At 36.9% G+C, this 24922-nt stretch overlaps 1 protein-coding gene across 2 annotated transcripts in view; it reads left to right on the top strand.

The window, feature by feature from the left end:
• The first annotated feature begins 663 nt into the window (after positions 1–663).
• Positions 664–24922, top strand: part of LOC149549843 (deneddylase) — a 133526-nt gene continuing 109267 nt past the window's right edge. Inside the window, exons 1-3 of one of the 2 annotated variants that reach the window (XM_089793068.1) lie at positions 664–1331; positions 21056–21259; positions 21393–21881. In XM_089793068.1, coding sequence (XP_089649194.1) covers positions 867–1331; positions 21056–21259; positions 21393–21881 — 1158 coding nt within the window. In that variant the 5' untranslated portion in view covers positions 664–866. The remainder of the gene's footprint in view (positions 1332–21055; positions 21260–21392; positions 21882–24922) is intronic. The other variant, XM_089793069.1, reaches the window with a different exon arrangement.

Below are 24922 nucleotides of genomic sequence, written 5' to 3'. Positions count from 1 at the left end.
TATACCCTTGGGTAAGATTGTGCCCCACTACTTGGGTCAAGGTTGGCCTACACTTATAAGGATAAAAGTTTTCTGGGTTTTCTCCGTCTCGACATTTCCAACGTGGAATAGATTGCAAAATTTTAAGAAACTGTACATAAGCATCAGAAAACAAGTATTTCCAGATTAGTTCCATTATGAGGTATGTATCTTATCTTGTCTAATTTCAAGCATTTCCAGATTTACATTACTTATTTTATATCAACTCTAAAATAAAATATGAATAGTGGTAAATGTTAGAAACATTGTTAGAGATCCATTTTTATCCTATTCAAATTATATAAATTTACAATTACAATAATTCAATAAAATTTTTAATCTTATATACACAACTGAATTACTACTTAATCAACACATCTAATTATTAAATTCTAATTTATAAAAATAAAAATAAAGTATTTTTGAAAAAATGTATAGATTTCTAAAATTATATATAACATATAAATTATTTAAATTTGAAGAATTTTCCTTTCAAACTCTTTTATAGTCTTTTGTTGACCAATTATGAGTGATGCTGAATGTGTTTATGATTTTTAATTTAATTAATCTTTTTTTTTTTTGAGAGAAGCTTAGTGGGCATGTTATTGGGCGTATTTATGAATTTCTTCCTATAAAACAGAGATCGACACATATATGGACTAAATTGATTGCAAATCGCAGGTACCTACTTAGCACAAAATTGAAACAATTCCATTCTTGAGAAATATACCGAGAAAGTTCACTGAAAACACAGGCAGGGCAGAGATTAGATACCAGGACTTCTGAGGAAGAAATCTCGTGAGAAAATGTTTCAGCCAAGATTGAAGAAGTAAGTGGGTGTGGATTTAATGGCTGGGATGTCTCTGCGTCCTTCTCCTCACCTGCCACGGAATATCCACAACCTCCACAGGGCCTCCAGGGGACTATTCAATTCTCAGTCTTTTGCGTATGGCATTTGTAAGAATATCAGGCATTTATGTCCTTATAAAACCAGCTACAGACTATTACTCAATAATGCTCCAAGGTTTGAAAATTCAGAGGCGGCGGTTTCATCTTCAAATGCTGGAGATGTTCGGGATAATTTTGAGGACATGGATAACGAAATAGACTATCCTATCTTTAGAAGCTATGAAAATGACCTATGCAAGCTGACTGTGACCGGTTACTGCAGTTTAGAGGAGGCCATTACAGCAGCAGCAGCAGATGGTGGAATAACAGCATCAGAACACATTGCCGATGGGCGTCCTATGATGGTTATTGAATCATTCCATCCAGGGTACCACGGTGAGCACAGCACCGTCAGCACAAAACTTGTAAGAATCCTCTCTTATCCGTGAGATATTTAATGTGTCCTATTGAAGTTCAAACGGAAAGAAAAGTGTTTATTGTTATGTGTAGTTTTACGTTTTAATTTTTTCGTTTGTGGTTTAGTACTGTTCCTAACTCTTTATAACTGTAGTTTGGGATTAACTTTTTTATTGAAACCCAAATTTTAGAAGTCACAGATGAAAATCTCTATCTACATCTTGTGACGATGATCTACATTGCTATTGAAAGAAACTCTTAGACCGAAGTCCTTAGTTTTATAACTAATCTCTGTTTTATGCAGTAAACCTCGGTGTGACGGAGTGAAAAAGGGAGAAATTTGAAATAAATTATATACACCAATGTATATAATTGTTAGCATAAGGAATAATATCTGCTGCACATGTGGCAACTCAAGTTTGAGTAGTTGGCAAGTTTATTTGTAGTTGTGTCATAGAGTTCCAGTTTAAACAAATGACTAACTGCAGATCTTTCTCTTAGATCCAGTTAGCTATCTAGGGTAGTCCACTTGTCTGTTACTCTTATTGTGTTGTCAAATCCTCATATTGTGTTGTCAAACTCTTTAACAGTTTGTTCTCAATCTCTTTTGCAATATTAGAAATGTAGGTTGCTCAATCATCTGTATAAATAGACTTCTATTGTTCAATAAAATCAAGCTGCAAGTTTCGTCTTTCTCTATTTTCTTTTAATATGTTTTCATCTGAATAACATCTCTATTTTTAATAATAAGATCATATATGTAGTAAACCTCAATGCAATGGAGGGAAAATAGAGAATTCAACATAAATTATATACACAAAAGTATATACCAATATAAATAAAATCGTATATAATATACTTTGATGGCTCATGTAATGCTTTCATCCATTACCCATCCGTCACAGTATCATATTAGATACTAAAGTCTTCTCACTCATATATCAGTTATCCATGTCTTATGCTTTTATATGTATCTTATGATTCATTCCTATGTTTGATTCATATATTTCACACGTTCTAATTCTTAGACATACATAATTCATATGATCGTTCTCGTCTCCCATTTTCCCCTTATATCACCTCTTCATGCCTTTTCATGATATCTTTCACTTAGTATCCTTTAATAATAACTCCTATACATTCATAATAATTGTTTCACATGATTTTTCCTCATTCTTTATGAGGTTTAATCTTTTTATATTTTATTTAGGCATATTATCGATGTAGGAGCATCCGAGGGTGTAACATCAATCTTTTTTTTTCTTGGTAATAAGTTTGATTTTATTGAAATAGTAAGAAGATTATATAAAGTAAGTACATCGAAATAGACTTGAAAATTCTACGATGGAGTCAATGAGTTAACAATCCATATAAATAAACCCTACCTCTTAACCATCCTTACAAACTCAATCACAGAGGTCTGTTACTGCTATTACAGAGGTTTACAAAAATTTACAGAATTGCAACAGTAATAACAAAAATCAAAGAAAAGTGTTCAAAGAAGCTTTAACACTTCTAGACACGAGCAGGAGTAAACCATGAGAGATTTTTCACAAAAACTATGCTGTAACTAAACCAAACTGTTGGTCTTTGATTGACATCATTTTTGACATTCTTTTCTGATTATCAATTTGCCATTAAGCATAGACAAAAAAACTATTTCAGATTGTCTTTGCCATTTGCCATTCTGTCAGGTTATTCTCAATTCATATTCATTCTTCCTCTAACCCAACCTTCGACCAAGCCGTTTCCAAAATCATCATAGAGCAAATTTTGCCATTATAATGTTTGCCAAGAAAAGTCGTCTTCAAAAAACCAGACTCTCTTACTACTAACTTGGAGAAGCCTTTACATTGTCAAACTTCTGAACAAGATAAGTAGAGATAAACCAAAATTTTCCTCAAGATATGCTGTAAACATTGGCCTCCATGGATTGGTCACAATCTGCCATTACTGCACGTAAACATCTTGCTATTTGTCTTAAAAAGAGAAAAAGGGGGGATCTCTGCTAATTCATTCTTGATCATTTGGGAATTTTGTTACCTTTGATCCCTAGTTCCAGACCCCAAAATGGACAGTTCCACCAACTGCCCTAGAGTGAAAAACTCACAAAAGCAAACAGAAACAGAATAGCCTTGCATTCCCACCCAAACAATCAGAGGATTTTGAAAAAGAGGATAACAAACATTACGTAAATCCAAAACTCCACCTATAACTAGCACAGAGCAAAAAAGTGGAAAGGTGAAGCAAAACTTTGCTTCATTTGAGGGCCCGTGGGATGAAACCCGAATCCTTGCTCTCAACATTGCATTGATTTTGGCTTCTGGCCAATCCTCCTCCGCCTTGTTTGCTTCTTCTCTAGCTCTTTGCAACTCAACTAGGTGATACTCATCTGCGGTTGCCCAATCAGCCTGAGCTTTCATCTGAATAATGTCTTTGTCAATAATGTGTCACATTACAAGTAATTTAAGAGTGTACCAAGCCTTTCTTGCTTCTTTGAACCTCTTGTGTCTCAAGTTTTCATCAAATCTCCACATGAAGGGTGTCTATTTTGTACCTGGAATTTTCTCAATTCCAGTAGGCTTCTTACCCAAATTGATCATGATTCCAGGGACTACGGTCGCCAAAATCTCCTCTAGCCCTATTAAAGCATCCTCTGGGACCAATTGAATCATTATAAAACAAATGATGCCCTTACCTTCTCGCAGTTGTAACGCCCAAGCCAAAATCATAGAATAAATGTCTGTGTTTGTGCAGTGCCTATTCTCTAACTAGTAGAACATTTCCCCCAATAGCCAATCTACCACGTCTGCCAATTTGGGGTGAGTGAACTTAAACATTTAATCCACTCTGATTTTCTTACTGTTTCGGCATTGAAGGGTGAAGGCAAACTCCATTTTCTCCTTACGAAAAACAAACTAACTCTGTTGAAACTCTGCAAATGAGGAAGCTTGTGAACAAAAGAAGGCTCGCACTAAAAATAATTAGGGTGGTGAATGATGGCATGCAATAAATGTCAGTCACATCCAATGTTGTACAAAATGGAAATGACAACCTCTAAGCGTCCTCCAATTGCTTGCTGCATTTATGAGTTTGAAGATGTGTCCCAATGAGGGGTAAACAGAATAAATGTTAGGAATGTTTAATCATCCCACCTGACATCAGTATAATTTTCCATTACAATCTTGGAAATGTTGAGAGTTAGTGCCTAGCTTGACATTCTGTCTTCTTCCTTATTTCCATATCTTTTTATGTGTGTGATTGTGAAACTCTCCAGTGTTGACAACTCATTTTTTATTCTGAGGATGTAATTTTGAAGGTGCCAAGCTTCCATGCCCCCTTTGGTAATGGTGTTAATAATGATTAGTGAATCCTCTTCAACATGTAGTTTTGTCACCCCCATCTTCTTTGAAGCTCAAATAACCAAAAGAGTCGCTTCAGCTTTAGCCACATTGTTAGTTCCATCTTGAAGACTCTTACCACCTAAGGTAATAATGTCTCCACTAGCATCTTTGATTATTAATCCTGCTCCAGACTGACCTGGATTCCCTTTAGAAGCACCACCAAAGTTGCATTTCCACCACCCTTCTTGGGGTGTTTCCCATTGGATCGGTTATGGAACTGAAGGAGAAGAAGGATGAACCCCGAAAAACCCGTTCACAGGTAGCGTAAGAGCAATCTTGCATCACTAAGAAACATGTATTTAATTTGGTTAAATTTGGTGAATAATTTTATCACAAAGGGCTAGATGTGAGCTATTATATGTCTAAATGCACCTTGGCAAGTGTTCAAGGGAACATAATAGATAAAATAAATAATTGTTAATGGACTATGTCAATTGATAAATGTAAACTTGTAAGTGATATTTAAAAAGAAAATGGAGGAAAGTCCTATAGTGGCATCTACTTTGGGAAGTGGTAAAGACGGGTTAACACATGTCAAAGTGGTGACTACAAAGTGTAAACGAACAATCAATTTTCTTGGTGCCCAGTTTGGGAAAATCAAAGAGTTACAAAGCAAATAGAGGTATCTCTCTCATTTGTGCCTAACTTTGTGATGCAGGAGCATCCAGAGGTATAAGGGCAATCCTGTGTCACCCAAAAAAAAAAATGTACTTAGACTTAGTTTCTGTTTCATGTGTTTTCATTTCTGGATACCCATTTGGGTCAAATAAAGGTTCCAACTCTCACAGTTCCACTATCAGTGTTCTAGGATAGAGTATTTGAACACCTTGGGATACATGTAAATGCCGAAAAAAATAGGAGTATGTAATTGAGCCATCATTTTGGTGAACTAGGAGGTGTAATTGGCCAGATGAATGTAATTGTAATTTAGAGCATTCCAGAAAAAGAATCAGGTCAAAAGGCCCCACGGTTTGAAAGTTATTGCAGTTTTTCGGGTTTTGGAGACCTCCTAAGAATGCTTCAAAGTCAGGTTAGGGGCATTAAATGACCTCGAAAAGGGCCGAAAAATGGGGGACGAGCGAAGCTGGTCCATAGGGCTATAGAGCGCTTCGAGAGCTTTTTGGAAATGTAAACGGTTTGTCAATCGGAGCTACGGTTCAAAAGTTATGCCTTCCGGAAGTTCAGTTACCATTTTTGGATTCTTCTAGATTTGCACCAACTTCTAACGCCGCTTCTGGAGCCTTCTACTTGGTCGGCGGATGCCTACTAGCACTTTCTAGAATGTATTCCTAGTCCTTAACCCTCCGAGGTCTATTTAAGGACATTTCTGGCATTGTAAAAGGCAGTTCGGAGTGGAGTTTGAGAGGAGGTACTGAAAGGAGAATTTATCTCCAGATTTATGTTATTGTAAGCCCTTCGGGCATGTTATGAAGTCTATATTCTCTGTACTGAATGTACTAGCTTATTTTCACAGTTAATACAATTTCCCTTTTCTTGTTGTGTCCATTCTGTGCTTGGGTTGTGTCCCCATCAAGTGGTATCAGAGCTGGTTTTCCTGAGTGTGTAGACAGAGCGCCGACTGTGAGGCAGTTTGCACCAGGACTGTGTGGTTGTGGGTTTGAGTTAAGAAGATGCCTCCACGAAGAGAGCGTGGTGGAAGGGCCGGAGCTGTTAATCCTGAGGAGGTTAGAGCCCTCCAAAGGCAGGTACAAGCATTGCAGGAGGAGCTCCGTAGAGGAACAAATGTTGCCGCAAGTGACGATAGTGAGGATGACAATGAAGAAGAAGAAATTGGACCAGAAGGGGAATTTGACAGGGAAGTTCTGAATCAGGTAGAGGAAAGGCTTTTTAGGGCCATTACTAAATTTGGGAAAAGACCTACAATTGATGTGGGTGTATTTTCAAGAAATCTGAAACCAGATGAGTTGATCGACTGGATCAATGAACTGGAAGAATACTTTGAGTATGAGGATATTAGAGACCTAGATAGGGTTAAGTTTGCGAAGGCTAAACTGAAAGGCCATGCCAAAATCTGGTGGCAAGAGGTTCAATTGGAAAGAAACAGAAGAGGAAAGGAGAAGATCACAAGGTGGGATCGCATGGTGGACAAATTGAAGAAACAGTTCATTCTTGTGGACTACGAGCTTGATTTGTTTAAGAAGATGCACGGGTTAAAGCAAGCAGGAAGATCAGTCCAAGAATATACAGAGGAGTTTTATCGACTTTTGATTAGAGCAGGGCATGCAGAAGCAAACAAGGAGAAGGTTGCTCATTATATCAGTGGGTTGTGACCTAGCATCCAGGAGGAATTAAGTTTAGTAAGAATGACTAGCGTTGAAGAGGCATACCAGTTTGCCCTACGAGTTGAAGAGAAGTTGAATAAGAGGTTTGAAGGGAGACAAAGAGGGTGTGGTCAAGGAGGAAGGGCAAGTGGTAGGTCATCTGGAGGTCGAAATGAAACCCAAAAGAAAAATGAAGATGTGGGTACTAGCAGGAATCAGAGGAATGAGGGTTTCAACCGCTCCTGTGATCAAGACTTTGGAAATCAGAGAGAAAGAGGTAGAGGACGTGGACAAGGAAGAGGAGGCTTCTGTGGTACTTGTTTCCATTGCAATGAAGAAGGTCATCGTGCCTTTGAATGCCCTCAACGACAAGGAAGGACAGATAGGAGAGTTGAGGGCCAAGCTAGGGTTGCTCATGTGGATGAGGATGCACAATCATCACATTCAGAGGATGCAAAAAGAGGAGAGACCTTGGTAAATGAAAGGGTCCTACTAAGTGGTGAGATTGAACCAGGACAAAGGAGGAGTTTGTTCCGTACCAGATGCAAGTGTGAGGATAAATGTTGTGACGTGATCATTGATGGTAGTAGCATTGATAACTTGGTATCAGAAGAGATGGTCTCTAAGCTGAAGCTCAAGAGGGAGAGACATCCTCAGCCCTATCGGATTGCTTGGGTAAAAGATGATCATAAGGTCCTGGTAAGTGAACAATGTCTCGTGAAATTCAAAATTGGGAGTTACCATGATGAAGTTCTCTGTGATGTTATTCCAATGGATGTTTGCCATCTATTGTTGGGTAGACCATGGCAGTTTGATAGACATGCAGTACATGATGGTCATGCAAAAACATATTCTCTAACAAAGGATGGAGTTCGCCACAAACTGAAGCCCATGAAAAAGGAAGGTGAAAAGGTATGCAACAGTGCTAGGATTTGTCTTGTTGATGGAAGGAAGTTTTTAGATGGAATGAAACATCAGCGTATGTGCTATGCTTTGATTCCTAAGAAAGAAAAAGAAGGTAGTAGTGAAATACCACTTGAAGTTTCAGATTTACTAGGTGAATTTGGAGATATTATCTTTGATAATGTTCCAGAAGGATTGCCACCAGAAAGGCAAATCAATCATCAGATAGATCTGATTCCAGGAGCAAGTTTGCCTAACAAGGCTGCTCACAGGATGACTCCTACTGAAACAAAGGAGCTAAACAGACAGGTTCAGGAGCTGTTGAGGAAGGGCTTGATTCGGGAGAGCCTGAGTCCATGTGCAGTACCTGCAGTATTGGCACCAAAGAAGGATGGAGAGTGGAGGATGTGTACAGATTCTCGAGCTATAAATAGGATAACCATCAAATACCGGTTTCCTTTGCCAAGGATGGATGATCTTATGGACTGCTTGAGTGGAGCTCAGTACTTCACAAATATAGATTTCAAGAGTGGCTATCATCAGATACGGATACGAGAAGGAGATGAGTGGAAAACAGCCTTCAAGACCAAGGAGGGTCTTTATGAGTGGTTAGTCATGCCCTTTGGATTGATAAACGCCTCAAGCACCTTCTTGGAAAAATTTGTTATTGTCTATTTGGATGATATTTCAATTTTCAGCAAGACTTTGGAAGAACATTTATTGCATATTCGTAGTGTCCTTGAAAGGTTAAGGGAAGAGAAACTGTTAATTAATTTGAAGAAGTGTATCTTTGCAAAAAGGGAGTTAGTCTATTTGGGATTTGTTATATCACCTGAAGGTCTCAAAATGGATCCAGAGAAGGTAAAAGCCATCTTGGAATGGCCTACTCCAAGGTCTGCTACTGAGGTAAGATCATTTCATGGTCTGGTTAGTTTTTACAGGAAGTTTATTAAGAATTTTAGTGGCATATGTGCACCCCTAACTGACACAATAAGAGGGGATAGAAAAGAGTTCAAATGGACTGTAGCAGTTGCGAGAAGTTTTGAATTGCTGAAGAAGAAGGTGATAGAACAACCTGTGTTTGCACTTCCAGATTTTAGAAAGGTGTTCCAGGTGGATTGTGATGCTAGTGGCAGTGCTATTGGGGCCGTATTAAGCCAAGAAGGTAAGCCTATTGCTTATTTTAGTGAAAAATTGAATGATGCAAAGAAGAATTCTGTTTATGATCAAGAGTTCTATGCAATAATTCAGGCCTTAAAGAAATGGAGGCATTATTTATTGCCAAAGGAATTTGTTTTGTATACTAATCATCAGGCATTACAGTACCTAAATAGCCAAGGTAAATTGAATCAGAGGCATATGAAGTGGGTAGAGTTCTTATAGAGTTATACATTTGTGTTGAAGCATAGAAGTGGAAAATCTAATAGGGTTGCAGATGCACTAAGTAGGAGACAATTGTTGCTTACAATAATGCAGGTTGAAGTAGTTGGGTTTGATGAACTCAAAAATTTGTACCCTGAGGATCCTGATTTTGTTGAAGCATGGAAAGCTTGTAAAGAGCCTGTTGCTGTAGATAGAACCAAGTGGTTAGACTATTTGATTCAAGATGGCATGTTGTTCAAGGGTAGTCAATTGTGCATTCCAAGGAGTTCCATGAGGGAAAATCTGATTAAGGAGAAACACAGCGGAGGGATGGCAGGACATTTTGGTCGAGATATGACCATTGCCATTCTTAGAGAACATTATTTTTGGCCTCAGATTTCACAGGATGTGAAGAAGTTTGTACAGAGTTGCCAGGTTTGTCAAGTTGCCAAGGGATTTAGTCACAATACTGGACTATATCAGCCATTGCCTGTTCCATCAAGGCCATGGGAGGACATAAGTATGGATTTTGTTCTTGGATTGCCAAGGACACAACGCGGTAATGACTCAGTATTTGTGATGGTTGATAGGTTCTTCAAAATGGCACATTTAATTCCATGCCACAAGACTCATGATGCTGTCCATATTGCAGACTTGTTTTTCAGAGAGGTGGTAAGACTACATGGTCTTCCAAGGAGTATAGTTTCTGATAAAGATACTGAATTTGTGGGGTATTTCTAGAGGACATTGTGGAAGAAGTTGAGAACAGACTTGAAATTCAATTCCACGCATCACCCATAGACTGATGGCCAAATAGAAGTGGTGAATAGAAGTTTGGGCAATTTGCTGAGATGTTTAGTTGGCGATAAGCCCAAGGGATGGGATTTGATTCTACCACAAGCAGAGTTTGCTTACAATAACTCTATAAATAGGAGTACTGGAAAATCACCATTCCAAATTGTATATGGAAGTAGCCCAAGGACTGCACCAGAATTGAGGAAGATAGAGCAAGGGGAGAGGACAAGTGCTGAAGCTGAAGAATTTGCTGAACATATCAAGCGTCTACATGAGGAGGTTCAGGCACACATTACTAAGATGAATCAAGAGTATAAAGCTAGGGTTGATCAAAGGAGAAGACATAAGGAATTCCAAGTAGGGGATCTAGTCATGGTGCACTTACGAAAAGAAAGATTTCCAGCCGGTACTTACAACAAGTTAAAAATGAAGAAATTTGGCCCCTGCAAAATTCTGAAGAAACATGACTCAGGAAATGCATATGAGGTGGAACTGCTAGATGGTGTTCACATTTCTCCTATTTTCAACATTGCAGACTTAACAGAGTATCATGATGATGGTGCAGATGAGGAGCTGGTGTTAGAGCAATGTCCAATTCTTGCTTCTAAGAAGGAGGAGATAGAAGACATTCTAGATCATCGTGTGGGTAGAAGTACCAGAAACATGTAGTATGAAGAGTATTTGGTCAAGTGGAAAAGACGGCCGATAGAGGACTCAACCTGGATTTCAGCAACTGAGGTTTCTCATTTGGGCTTTCCTCTACCATTCATAAAGTGACAGGGTCACTTTTCAATCTACCCTGGGTGTCTGATGCAGGAGCATCCAGAGGTATAAGGGCAATCCTGTGTCACCCAAAAAAAAAAATGTACTTAGACTTAGTTTCTGTTTCATGTGTTTTCATTTCTAGATACCCATTTGGGTCAAATAAAGGTTCCAACTCTCACAGTTCCACTATCAGGGTTCTAGGATAGAGTATTTGAACACCTTGGGATATGTGTAAATGCCGAAAAAAATAGGAGTATGTAATTGAGCCATCATTTTGGTGAACTAGGAGGTGTAAATTGGCCAGATGAATGTAATTGTAATTTAGAGCATTCCAGAAAAAGAATCAGGTCAAAAGGCCCTACGGTTTGAAAGTTATTGCAGTTTTTCGGGTTTTGGAGACCTCCTAAGAATGCTTCAAAGTCAGGTTAGGGGCATTAAATGACCTCGAAAAGGGCCGAAAAATGGGGGATGAGCGAAGCTGGTTCATAGTGCTATAGAGCGCTTCGAGAGCTTTCCGGAAATGTAAACAGTTCGTCAATCGGAGCTACAGTTCAAAAGTTATGCCTTCCGGAAGTTCGGTTACCGTTTTTGGATTCTTTTAGATTTGCACCAACTTCTAACGCCGCTTCTGGAGCCTTCTACTTGGTCGGCGGATGCCTACTAGCACTTTCTAAAATGTATTCCTAGTCCTTAACCCTCCGAGGTCTATTTAAGGACATTTCTGGCATTGTAAAAGGCAGTTCGGAGTGGAGTTTGAGAGGAGGTACTAAAAGGAGAATTTATCTCCAGATTTATGTTATTGTAAGCCATAGTAACACGGGGACGCGTCCCCCCCTTTTTGCCCGACGTCTCGGAGACTTCAACGCACCGGAGACTTGGGGACTCCGTCTCCCCGTCCCCAGCGGTGCCACTAGATTCCACCACCTCCACCGAGGATGGGGGACATCCTACTATTCACTATTTGCAAATTCAACTATTTATGTTTAATGTTCGATGTTCCAATTCAATGCAATGTTTCAAGTATTCACTCTTTTACATCTTTACATCCTATATTGCAATACATATTTTCATAACTAACATTTTTAAATACCATATGCATAGATATATACACCCCTCTTGTCCCCTACCGCCGTCCCCCCACTGTCCCCCCGCCGTCCCCAAATTAAGGCCCCTCTGTCCCCCCGTCCCGAAAACTTGTCCCCCCGTTTCGCTGTCCCCCCTCCCCCAGGGTGGTGTAACTATGTAATGTAAGCCCTTCGGGCATGTTATGAAGTCTATTTTCTCTGTACTGAATGTACTAGCTTATTTTCACAGTTAATACAATTTCCCTTTTCCTGTTGTGTCCATTTTGTGCTTGGGTTGTGTCCCCATCACTTTGGAAGTTGAAAACACTCACTATTGATGGTCTTCTATTGGCCATGTGTTGCATTTCTTGGTGGCTATGTGTTGGCCATTATAAAGGGGGCATAGGATCTATAAGAGGTACAAAAATGCTATAAATTGGGGCTTAGGTTAGTTCTCTCATTGTCTAGAGTTGAGTGGTGTTGAAGTAATAGCTTTGATCGGATCTAATATTAGTATGTAGAACAAATCTACACATACATACATATATACATACATATATATATAATTGATTTCCCCTATATAATAAGGTAATTAATTACCTGTGATCTTGCCCTGATCGGGCTTCTTATATCATCAATCTGTGAGTAATATTCTTATCTTCCTTCATACTCTCACCTAGTGATCAGGTTTGAGAAATGCATATTAATGTTGATGTATATGTGATTCTGTGCATAAGTATTAGTGTTACCATATCATGCTCGGGCTTGATGATTATCATATACTCCTTTCATCGACAGGTTGATGTCAGAATTTGCATAATATATAGTGCATGATGTGGCAGTCAAAACTGCCGTGTATGACCAGCATTATCCATATTGCATTGTCGTGTTCAACAGTCTTCAGAATATCGTGACTCATGTTTAGTCACTAACATATAGTTAAATAAAGTCACGACCACGTAAGGCCATCATCCTTCGTGGGTCATACCATGTAAGGGTCATGTCCTTATGTAGACTTGACCTTTCAATGTGATATTTATATTGCGTAGTATCGATGAAGTATGACATCAATCACAAAGGTGATACCATCTCTGCATTCGATACTTACTCATTGAACCCTTGCTTATATCTGGCAAAAATTAAACACACCACAGTCAAGGTGATTAAATATATATTTCTGTGAAAGCATATATAAATTCAGTCAAGTATCACATATATATCTGAGCCATTAGAAGTGCATACACCAGTCTTACTGTTCAGATCAGAAGAAAGATAAAATTGTTCTCTATTTTAGATCTCACATTCCTTAACAAGTGGATCATTTAGAGTGGATATTCTTATAGAGTTGAATTGACAATTCAAAACTGAGAAGACTTTCCTTCATTTTAGAGTTGAGTAGTAGCATTAGCTTGCAGGTTTTCAGAAGTTCATGAGGCCAAAACATACGTTTTTTGTTGAATATTGTATCTCATTTTTTTAAGACTACAAGAATTTAGTATAGAACCCCCCACAAGCTATAGTGCAGTGGGTAAACTTTTTAACGTGACCAATGATGCAAGTGTGACACGTCCTCTAGTACAATGTGGGCTGGGGGGAGACTAGACCTTGTGACCTTGTTCTTTACCATAGGAAGCTCTCGCAAATTGAGCTAGACTCTTGACCCTCTTGCATCTCGATTATTGAAGCAATAGAAAACAAGTTATTTTCTTTCTTGTAAATTTTTGTGTTATTCCCTTTGTTATGCTATGTGTGAATGTTGGATGACATAACCCTTCATCAAGTGTAACAAAGCATGGGTTTGGGTTTGTAAGGGGAGTATCCTTAGTGGTATTGGAACTAATATTCTTGATTGTGCTAACAATGTGCTGAATGTGAGTTAGTCTTGCACCAAGATTTGTGGGTGGAGTGTGTGAGTTGTAGAGCTAATATTCTTGAGCATGCAAATAGGGCACCAAATGTGAGGCAATCTTGAACTAGGATATGTGGCAGTATTTGTGATTTGGGGAGCAATGTTCTTGAGCATGTAGGTAGAGCATTGAATGTGAGGTAGTTCGTCACTAGGGTCTATGAAGAGTGGATTTATGTGCAAGTTGCAAGAGGAGCTACATTGAGGAGTTGTGGAGCAGGAGTTCTCAAGTACACAAGTGGAGTAGGCATCAAACATGAGGCAATTTGCACCAGGACAACAGGATGTTGGCCTAAGGATCTGTGGAGCAAGAATTCTTGGGTGTGCAAATTGAGCGTCAAATGTGAGTAGCTTGCATTAGGACCTGAAGTGTTGGTAAGAGGATTTATGTAAAGAGAAAATGACATTTGTCATTGGATGAATATTAAGGATTAATGTACTTGTGAGATGAAAGAGCAAATTAAGAGATAGAATGATAGAGATGTAGTAGCAACTGCATGATTTAATATAAGAGATCAAAATGAGAAAAAGCAAAGAAGAATACATGCAAGGGTGAGTTTTTCTTTCTAATGATGTTTTGATTGCAAGGAAGAAGGACGATGTAGCATAGTGCCTTGCATGTGGCATTGAAGCAAAAGAGGCTGCGATAGAGGACTTCGAAAATTAGATATTTGATGAAGGAATCGATGAAGAAGATGAGTTTTCAATAGAGATATGTCTACAAGAAGGCATGAAGAATGAGAACAAATATGTTGCAATAGAGGTGAAGATGATGGACTTTGAGGGTCCCTTATTTGATGAGCAAGTTAATGGAGATGAGGATGTCAATTTGAAAGAGGAGATTAGAAGAATCAATAGATTCCTGGAAGTTAAACTTGAGAAGAACAAAGAGACCTAGTCAAGGCAAGTATTTGTGAAGGCTTGGAAATGTTGACAACTAAAGAGGAAGGTGAAGAAAAAGTTGCAATAGTAGCAGTAGTAGAAGCAAAATAGATTGCATTGATTGAAGATAAAGGAACATATATTTGGGAAAACATGAAACAAGAAAAAAAAGATTTTGCAACCATGGGAGGTGTTGTAGCAAAGATAGAGAAAAATAAAGATGATGCAACAGAAGCTGTAAAATGTCCTTTGGAGGGCATGAAAATGGTGGAGAATATGGACCAACAGAGCATAGAGGTTTTCATTGCAAAGCAAGGGATAGAAGAGGAAGAAAAGATTGTAGATGTTGCAATTGAGGATTTTGGTGAGGTGTATGTTGAGGTGACGAGTGTAGAGTGCATTTGGTGGAGGTTGTCAGAATTGGGTGGGTTAAAACCCATGAAGAAGAGAAGAATGTTGAGTGTTGAGAGAGAAGGAACGCTGAGTGAAGCAACATTTGAAGGAAAGGTTCAATTAAAGGGGAACAGATTCCACATTGAGGAAGAGGATTAGAGAACAAAGTTATGAGTGGAGATCGATGCTTGTTTTGGCTTGGCGCTAGAAGAGGAGAAAGGAGAAATTTGAGATACCTATTAGAGTGAAGGGGTTCCTTAAAGGTTGTTTACAACTTGAAAGGGCAAACAAGTTTTTTCCTATGCTAGATGATAGTTGTAGGAGCTTCTAGGGATTTAAGAGCGAGTTTGCATCACTCAAAAGTATTGATTTTATTTGGTTAAGTTTGGTGAATACTTTTATTTTTACTAAGGGCTAACTGCATGCTATTATGTGTCTCCATGTACCTAGGAGAGTGTTCAAGGAGACATAGGAGATAAATAATTTAATTATTTATGGTCTATGTCCAATGGTAAATGGATTTTATTAGCAGTGGACATGTGTCACCACCTTGTCCACTTTGGGTAGTGGAAAGGACTTGATGATACATGTTGAAGTAGTGGCCCCAAAAGCATAAATGAAGAATCACTTTTCTAGGTGCCCACTTTGGGGAAGTTGAAGCATTACAAAGCAAATGGAGAGATCTCTCTTTGGTACCCAACTTTGCAAGTGAAGAGACTTGCAATGTTTGGTCTTCTTTTGGTCATGTGTTTCTTTACTTGGTGGCCATGTGTCGACCATCAAAAGAGGGGCGTGTAATCTCCAAGAGGCAAAACAATGCTTTTTATAAATTGGGGATTGGGCTAGTTGTTTCATCATCTAGAGTTAAATGGATCATTAAAAGTGGAGTTGATCATTCAGAGTTGAGTTCATTCGAAGTTGAGGAGATTACCTCCTTCATTTCGGAGTTGAGTAGTAGCTCCATCTTGTAGACTTTGAAAGTCCATGAGGTGAAAACGTCTTATTTTTCTGAATATTGTTTTTTGATTATTGAAGCTACAAAAAGCAATTTATTTTTGTTCTTGCAATTTTTTGTGTTATTCTCTTTGTTATGTTATGTTTGAATGTTGGGTGGACTAACCCTTCATCAAGTATAACTGAGCATGTGTGTTTAGGTGTGTAAGGGGAGTACCCTTCATTAGTTATGATGTTTTCAAGGCTATTTAAGTGTTAATAATCCATGCATAGGTTCATAAATGGCCTTAATGCCATGTGTAATGTCCCCAACTGAGACTCTACTTGACTTACCCTAAGATCCCGAACTAGGGTTCGGCTAGAGCATAAGAGTGGAATCGTAACATTCCCTACTAGGAGACTATCAATTCCCAAAGATTGTCTTAAATCACTATGTATTTGAATAAGATTAAATTAAGAACAATCAGTGATTCATAATTTATATTTAGGCCCTAATTCCTTACTTCTCTCCTCATTTATAACCTTAAGAAGGATGGGGATTTACTTGTCCTTAGAACACTTGGACACCATTTTATAAGTAGGCTTCCTCAAGGTATTGAGAATGCATGTTTATACCCATCTCGAGACTTTCCCTCAACGCATTGAAAATACAAGTCCATACTCATCTTGGAACTTTACTCATCTTGGAACTTTCCTCCTACATCATGAGGTTCTACTCCATCTCTTTGTGACAAAACCAACCTATCCTTATAATGGTATTAGTGAATGATTAAGGAATTGAGTCTTGACTATATGTATATTACTATTTTTTGTCTGTTGAATATCTACACACACACACACACACAGATATAAATATATATATAGAGAGAGAGAGCGAGAGAGAGAGAGAGAGAGAGAGAGAGAGAGAGAGAGAGAGAGAGAGAGAGATGTATATGTAATTATAAAATAATAATTGATATACAATTCTGATTTCCACTACTATTAACTGACTTAAATGCTACTGTTATATATTTGACTCTACATTGGCTCCTTAATGCTCTTGTAAGGAGCAAACATGTTGGCTGTTTTTGCTTTGGATTTTCGTTTGTATGGGTCCAAATTTGCACTAGGCATGCTGTTGTTACATGTTTCCATATCTATCTTTTCCCTTGTTTACTTTTGAGGTTATTTTATCTGAAATTCCTTTATTATGCTACCTATCCTACTTCCATAAGGAAAGTACATTTATCTCCACTACAATCTTTTATATGAATCTCAGTTGATGTGATCTTGTCCTTGTAGGCTCTTTTGTTTCACTTTGATTTTCTCAATGGATTATAGTTGATGTGGTCTTGTTCTTATAAGAATTTTCTCTTTGAGTTTTATTTTTTCAACATAATTCAATGGGAATGGCCTTCTCCTATCACAGATTTATATAATTCTTATTTTTTGAAGAAACCTTGGTGTAGTCTTGTCCTTTGAAGCCTTATAATTGTATCAACCAAGGACCTTCTTCCATTCTTTCTTTTATGGTCGTAGACATTTCTTGCTCCTAACTTTTATTATTTGTTTACGCTTCTTGTGGCTAGTTGTGTGCAATACCCCAACGTTTCTTGTGGTCATTCTCTTTTTCTTTTCATAATTCTATAGATTCTCAAGAGAGAGGTACATAATGCCATCAAATTTTTATGAAGTGGCTTAATAAATAAATAAATTAAGCTGTCCAAAAATAATCTAATTATAAAATAAAATAAAACTAAAATAATAAAATAAGTCACTTAATTAAATAAAGTTCTCCGATTATTAAAGTTGGCTTAATCTTCTAAATGTTTCATGGAGTTCTTTATAAGGAAGGGTTTACAATCTATTTGGCATGTTCAGATGTTTTAATGAAGTCGATATAAAATTTGTTTCCTTTGAGGAGTGAACTTCCGAGGACAAAAACCCTTGGAGTTGAAGGTATAGATGAAAACCCATCCCTTACCATGTTGCAAGGCTCCAACTCGTGATTCCATCAAAATGGGTAACCACCATTCAATATAATTGGGTATCCACCATCAATTTAGCCTCAAGCCACCGCATATTTGAAATAGGAATTAGGAGAGTAACGCCATGGTTAGGTAACGCGCTTTAGAAATCCTTCCAACTTGGGTCACATCTTAAAGAGCTTTATATCCTCCCCCACCTCACTTGGATGTCGTTCTCAACATCTGCGATTCCGTACCTCCGTGCAAGACAAGTTCCCTTTGCCAAATCTCTACATTTCGTTTGGATCACCCTTAGCCAGCTTTTGCACCACAATTATCTGGGCATCATGCTTGGTAGCTGATCATGCTTGGAGGCAACAAGCAAAGTTTGCATCCTTGATTGAGTGCAAATGAGAAGTAGCAGTGAGGTGAAAACCCTAATCTAGTATTAGATCATGGAGGTTCATCCAATCAAGGGTCATTGATGCAACATTGGATTAGAGGCGATCCATTTTGGCAGCATAATTGGAGTTCGACATGCAGGATTGAGTGAGAGGCATTCTATAGCAGGCGACTTAGTTCTTGCCCAGTTTTGTAAGAGCCAGGGTGCTCATTCTTTATATTAAGTGTAAGAGCTAAGCTGGATTAGCAATTACCCAGGGGTGATGTGTATTTTTCAATACAACATCGGATTAGCTTTGTACATGTAATCTGATTACATTTGATAAAGAGACTCAAGAGGATATCTCCTCACCATACATATTTGGTCCATGGTCTTTGTATTGTTTACCATACCGTGTATTTCTTTGTTAGCAATAAGTCTGTGCATTCTTGGGAGTTAAATCCGATTGGTAACATTTTGCTGCCGCAAGCATTTCTGAGGGACAGGTGTAGGCCAGTATAAGCAGCTTTATATGGCCACTCTAATTCCCATTGGGCAGCGAATTGAGGAAGAGATTACTTTGTTTGGAAAGAATCATCTCTGTGAAATGTAGTTATTGACTGTAATGCTGCTGAGCATATAAACTATTTAATTCCGGATGTATCTTGGATGCTGATTGGATGTATCTATCTTTATATGTACATGGGGATGGGCTGATGGAGAGATCATGACCTTTTCTTGGTCGCAACTCTCCCTTAGTCACAGTTTAACAAATATTTCGTTTATTATAAATGTTAATAGATAGTATTATATTAGTATTTCATTTTGTTATTTTTGTATTAATATTTAGGTTATAAACTAATATATTATTTTATTATAGTTTAAATATTATGTTTGATATATATATTATTTATTTATTAGGACATTGTTATTTATGTATCTAATATATTTTTCTATTAATAAATAATATAGTAATATATTATAACTACATATTTTGGATTTATATCTATATTCAATAATGATATATATTGAAGTTATTTTATATTGTTTATTTAATTGTCTTTATTGTTTATTATCTAACCTTTTTTCTTTTTAGAAAGGGGATGTTATAATTAGGGTTTTAGACATGGCAATAACTTTTATCAGCTTCACAGAAAAGTTACCAAAGAATCATTTACCACAAAAGTTTATATGCTACATTTTGCTATTCTAGACAAACTTTTCATTTGGACAATTCATGGGCTTAACTCTCTATTTTATTTGCTTTCTACATCTCTATGCTATAGAAATGCCTTTCAATTTGAAAACAGATAGTTTTTCTCTTTTTCAACAATTTTTTACATCTATTTTAAAATCTGATTTTTCCAGATTTTTTCCTGTTTAAATTTTGATTCAAAACAAAATTCATATATTTTTAGTTTGCCTATTTCTCCTCCAAAGATTTTTGCTGTTATGATCACCTAACATTGAATATCTTAGCAGTCATTCTGTGTTAATTTTTCATAATAGAGATTTTGTATTACTGTCACCTCTTAGTGAAATTACATTTTTGCATGATCCACAACTTAAATATCTTTGCATACTTTTAAAATTTAATAAGTCCAAAAATAATTAAATAAATCAAATTAGTTGAAATGGTAATATCATTGAAGGGGACCCTTTTATGTTCTCAAGTGCATAATTAGACTTTCCTAGATAACTTAGACCAGTTTGAAATGATGATTTGATCACCGAGTTTGTTAATGATGTGTGAGATCTTTTTAATAAAGCAAAATTTCAGTCTAGTGCTTTATCTAGTGGCAATGGAGTTGATAAGGGTTGCATTTTATGAATTCCAACCAGAGTAAAACCTTTTAAGAACAAAATATATGTCAAACCCATCTCTGAATGTAATTAGATTTTTTTGTTTAAAAAAATGTAGATCCCATGTTTATAAAATAAAATCAATCGTTAATTGTGCTGATTGAAGAGCTTTCCTTATATGGGGATAACAGTTTGCATTGTAATATCACTTGAGGGATATAAGAATCTACTTTTGATACACAATGTCTAGCCAAGTTTGTTGCTCAAGCCCTAGCAGTCTATTTTAACTAATGGAATTTCCAAATTACAAATGAAATTTTTTATTTGTCATCTCCAGGTGCACCTCTGTTAGATTATTTTTAATGGCTACCTGGTATATAACATTTTCATGTCTGGATAGAAGACGAGGTTTATTTCTATGGGCATTGGCCCAATGTTTATTAAACCTAACACATGCTAAACCCTTGTCTGGTTACCATGCATGTGGGTATAAACCTGGTATATTCTGATCTAGGGATGTAAGTCACGTGGAGCACTTTAAGGGAACCATGATTTTAGTTTTGGTTATACAGAAGATAATTTCTTGACAGGTTCTGTATTAGTCTCTGATCCCTTGATCTGGACTTCATCTGGTACCATACCAGAGTCCTAAACTTTTTGTAATTTTGGTAAATTAGATAAGCAGTTGCTTATAACGGTGGACTACACCTTGTAGGCACTACCATTTTAATGGTATGTTTATGTTTTTTGTTGCTTTATAAATTTGCATTTAATTTATGTTACTTTTCAGTAACTAATTAGGATTTCATACATTTGAAAATGTCATTAACTGTTGTTTAGCCCAAAAACTGTTTATTTATTTGTAAAAGGAGTAAATTCTTATCATTGCAGCTTGTTCCAGCTAGTAAGGTTTTGGAAAAGGGTAATGACATACAAAAGATAATGGGATCCATCATGCAACCAGATAATTCATCCAGAAAGATGCTTTCTATAGCTTTTAGGAGGGTGATTATGCAGCATATTTGGAATTTTGAGCTTTTCTTCTTCGTCTCAGGAACTTGTAGAGACATGGAGAACTTCGCTGCTGAAAGAAAGGTTAGGTGTTGTTGATGACATAGTCTATTGGCAGTTGAAAGTTGAATGCTCTTTATACATTCAAGCCATGTGCAGTGGATTTATAAAATCTTTCTCCATTATTAGTTTAACTTTTTTGTTTTGTTATGAGCAGGTTCAATTATTAGGCAGCTTGAAATCTTCAGATGAAAAGGTTCTTACTGGACTTGCTGAAGCTGTGTGTCTTTATGCTGCAGCATGCCTGGAAGATGATTTTCAGATAAAAATGCTTGGGAAAAGCTCAAAGAATTTATTTCACAGTTTTCAGAAACCCAAATGGATGGCATCTTCAGATTCTTGTGTTCGAATTCGTCCACTTTCTAAATCTGAAATCGCTGGTCATACTAGAACTGGGCTGAAGCAGACCATCACAAATCTTGAAGACACTACTGACTTGAGAAATGGCCGTAATTGGTGGCCATGGTCATCACACCTGTCAAGCACACCGAATAATTTTAACATTGAATCCAATGTTTGGAGCAATGAGTATATACCTGTTCATAAACTACAAATAGCTATAGGCAAATTGAAGGACATAAAGTTTCAAGGAGGGGAGAAGTGCACAGATCACGTATGGGAGATTTTTCTGAGCCATCTCCAGCTAGTATGATTTTATTCTTCCTTATTCTTATCTCGCAAATATCAATTCTGATAAAATGAGGGCAGGAACAATGGAAAACAAAATATCTATTATGCTGTGCATTTTGTCGGGCACTAAAGTCGTCAACAGAATGGGGTGGTCAATATACAAAGTTATGCCAGTTTTTTAGCAGCGGGTATATGCTTCAATTTTGTTAACAATTGAATAAAAATAATTGAACTCGTCCTGGGATTCTTGTCTTTTTGTATTCAACATGTGGCTGAATGCAATTTATACCAATTATTCTCATTTTTTTTGTGTATAGAAAGTATTGGAGTGGTGGGGATTTATCCTAAGAAGTTTACTTGCAAGCCTTGTTCAAACGCGAACTTTGTTGATACTTCCATCTTGTCACTTTATTCTGATAGGGAAAGTCCAAACTGCTCAATTTCACTTCGCTTGCATGGAGAACAGAAATAGGTTGTTAGCATCTTATATTCTTTGCAAGAGTTGGAGAGGATGTTGAACTGAGTTATGGGCGTTTTGGATTTGTTTCTTGTTTAAGTCAAGTAGTTAGGTTACATTAAAGGGCTATTAGGGAAACAATGCAGATGCTATGGGCATTTTCTTTTGGGAGACATAAAAGACTAGTTTGTAATAAATGCGATTGATAATGAAGGGGACACATCACTTCTCAAAGGTCAAAGCACGTGTGAAAAGAAGAAGCATGGAAAGAGAAAGGAAATTTGACCTGATCTCTTTTGGAGGATTTTCTTGCTATATCCATTTGATAGGAACAAGAAAAATATGGAAATTTATTCTAACTTGTCTACACCAAAATTTTTGATCCTCTGGGCTGTTACACTCTTGGAAATTTTAGGTCTTCTCAAGCTCAATAACTTTGCAGAAAAAACCTTTTCACAATTCTTCATTGTTCTGTTACGAATCAAACCACAAAAGCTAAGTGTTTCCATATATGAGAAACTTTTTCTAATACTCAAGAAGATAGTCTACACAACAAATGGCTCAAAATCAGCACCAAAAAGACCAATCAAAAGGTTCATATGGAAGCTCAAAGAATAGATTATTTGTGTACAATCCACAAGCAAAATCTATAAAAAGGCCAAAGCATCAGCTGTTCAAATATCCGATGCAATCCAATGTATTGAACTAAGGAGACCAAGGCTCCTTAAATAAGATTACAATACTCAATCACTAAAAATAGTGACAACTTAAGCTAAAATGACCATTAATAGAGCAACTAAGAAATGCTAAGAATAGCAGAATAAAAAGCAAACTAAAAGTAGAGAATATTCTAATGCCCTCCCTTAATGGTCATTGTACTACCTTGCATAAGACTGTGCATGTCTTGTGGTCATAAATTCTAACATTTTATTGTTGCTGAGATCCTTCCCAGATCTGCAGATTGTCAATGATCAAGAGTAGCCAAAAAAATAGAGAAGACTATCTTTAGAATGGTCTGCAACAAGAGACCAGAGCCTGCCACTGGCTCTGCGACTGAGATGAGTCTCTCACCAACCCTCCTAGAATCTGCAAACTCTTGTCCAGATATCATTACAAAACGGCCAACTTGATGTTGGATAACATAATTGTCCGTTGTTGACAGAAACACACACCGAAAGCATCTACTAGGATTTTGAGGAAAAAATGACAAACCCTCCAAACTATTATAAATGAGCAAGAAGCCCCAAAACAAGCTGCAAGATACCATGATTTGAAGTTAACAAAGCGTTCTTTTTTCAGAAAAAAAGGTAAAAAATCAAATACACGAATCCCTAACATAAAATCCCATGCAAATGTCACAAATTACAGAAACCAAAAATGGTTTTTGAGGTGAAAAATGGACCAAAATGAAACAGATAGCTGGTAAAAAATCCAAGACATGGATTAGCACACAAAACATCATTTTTAATGAAAAATTATAAAGCCCAATATAAATTAGAGAGCCCTCTCGAACCGTGGAAACCCTGACCATATCATGTTATTTTTATGAGGATTGCTGCAAATGGCTTCAGCACTGCCTTATTGGGTATGTATTTTACAAATGACAAGGATCTCTTATTTATATTGAAAATAAGCCATAAAGAGACATGTCCCTTCATGGGACATGTCTGTTTGTTAATTAGATAATTAATATAATAACAAATTCAATCATATATATATATAAATTTCTCTCATATATCAATAAACTTATATCTCATATATAATTATATATTGGTTTATCTGATTGAAGCTAGCAAACATCAACACTCCCTCTTAGCTAGGGAGGATAAACGCAAGATAAATATTACACAATTGGTAATATTAGGAATGATAGATTTTAAGGATATCTATGATCAGAAGATACTCACCATTTTGATATCACATTTGATATCATGAGTATTGGCCTCAAGAATATTAACATATAATATTCACCAAATACTTTGAGTAACATTTTGATATCATGAGTATTAGCCTGCAAAATATTGACATATGATATTCACCAATTACTCAATATGGTTTGATATCACATCTGATATCATGAGTATTGGTCTTCCAAAATATCGACACATGATATTCACCAAGTACTCAAAGATGTTTGATATCACATCTGATATCATGAGAATTGGTCTTCTAGTATATCGACAGACACATGATATTCACCAAGTACTCAAATATGTTTATAAAGTATGTGCACACAATTCTCATAATGCTTAAAATATAAACATCCACCATGCAAAGTATAATCTATCAGGATCTACATAGACATTGTAAGATATCCATCATAATAAAAAATTAAGTAATTGTAAGATTGTCATTTTTCAAGAACTTTTGCAAATGAGTGATAATCATTTGGAAGTCGTCACTTCCTCATAATGTACCTAGGGGGTTTGGCCCATTAAAATCATAATCACTCACAAGTACTTTTGAACTTTCTCTAAAAATCAATCATTTGAGCTCCTCAACCAAAGTTGCCTTTTATGAAGTGTCATACTCCCTCTAAATCTAATATGATCAAGATTTTCAAAGATCAACTGAAACATATCCTCTATCTGCTCCTTTAG

The sequence above is a fragment of the Cupressus sempervirens genome, chromosome 7 (genome assembly GCF_028749045.1).
Source record: "Cupressus sempervirens isolate cs-2001-9-10 chromosome 7, ASM2874904v1, whole genome shotgun sequence".
Classification (NCBI taxonomy): domain Eukaryota; kingdom Viridiplantae; phylum Streptophyta; class Pinopsida; order Cupressales; family Cupressaceae; genus Cupressus; species Cupressus sempervirens.
The sequence above is the reverse complement of the archived record's forward strand: the minus strand, read 5'-3'. Positions and strand labels throughout refer to the sequence as shown.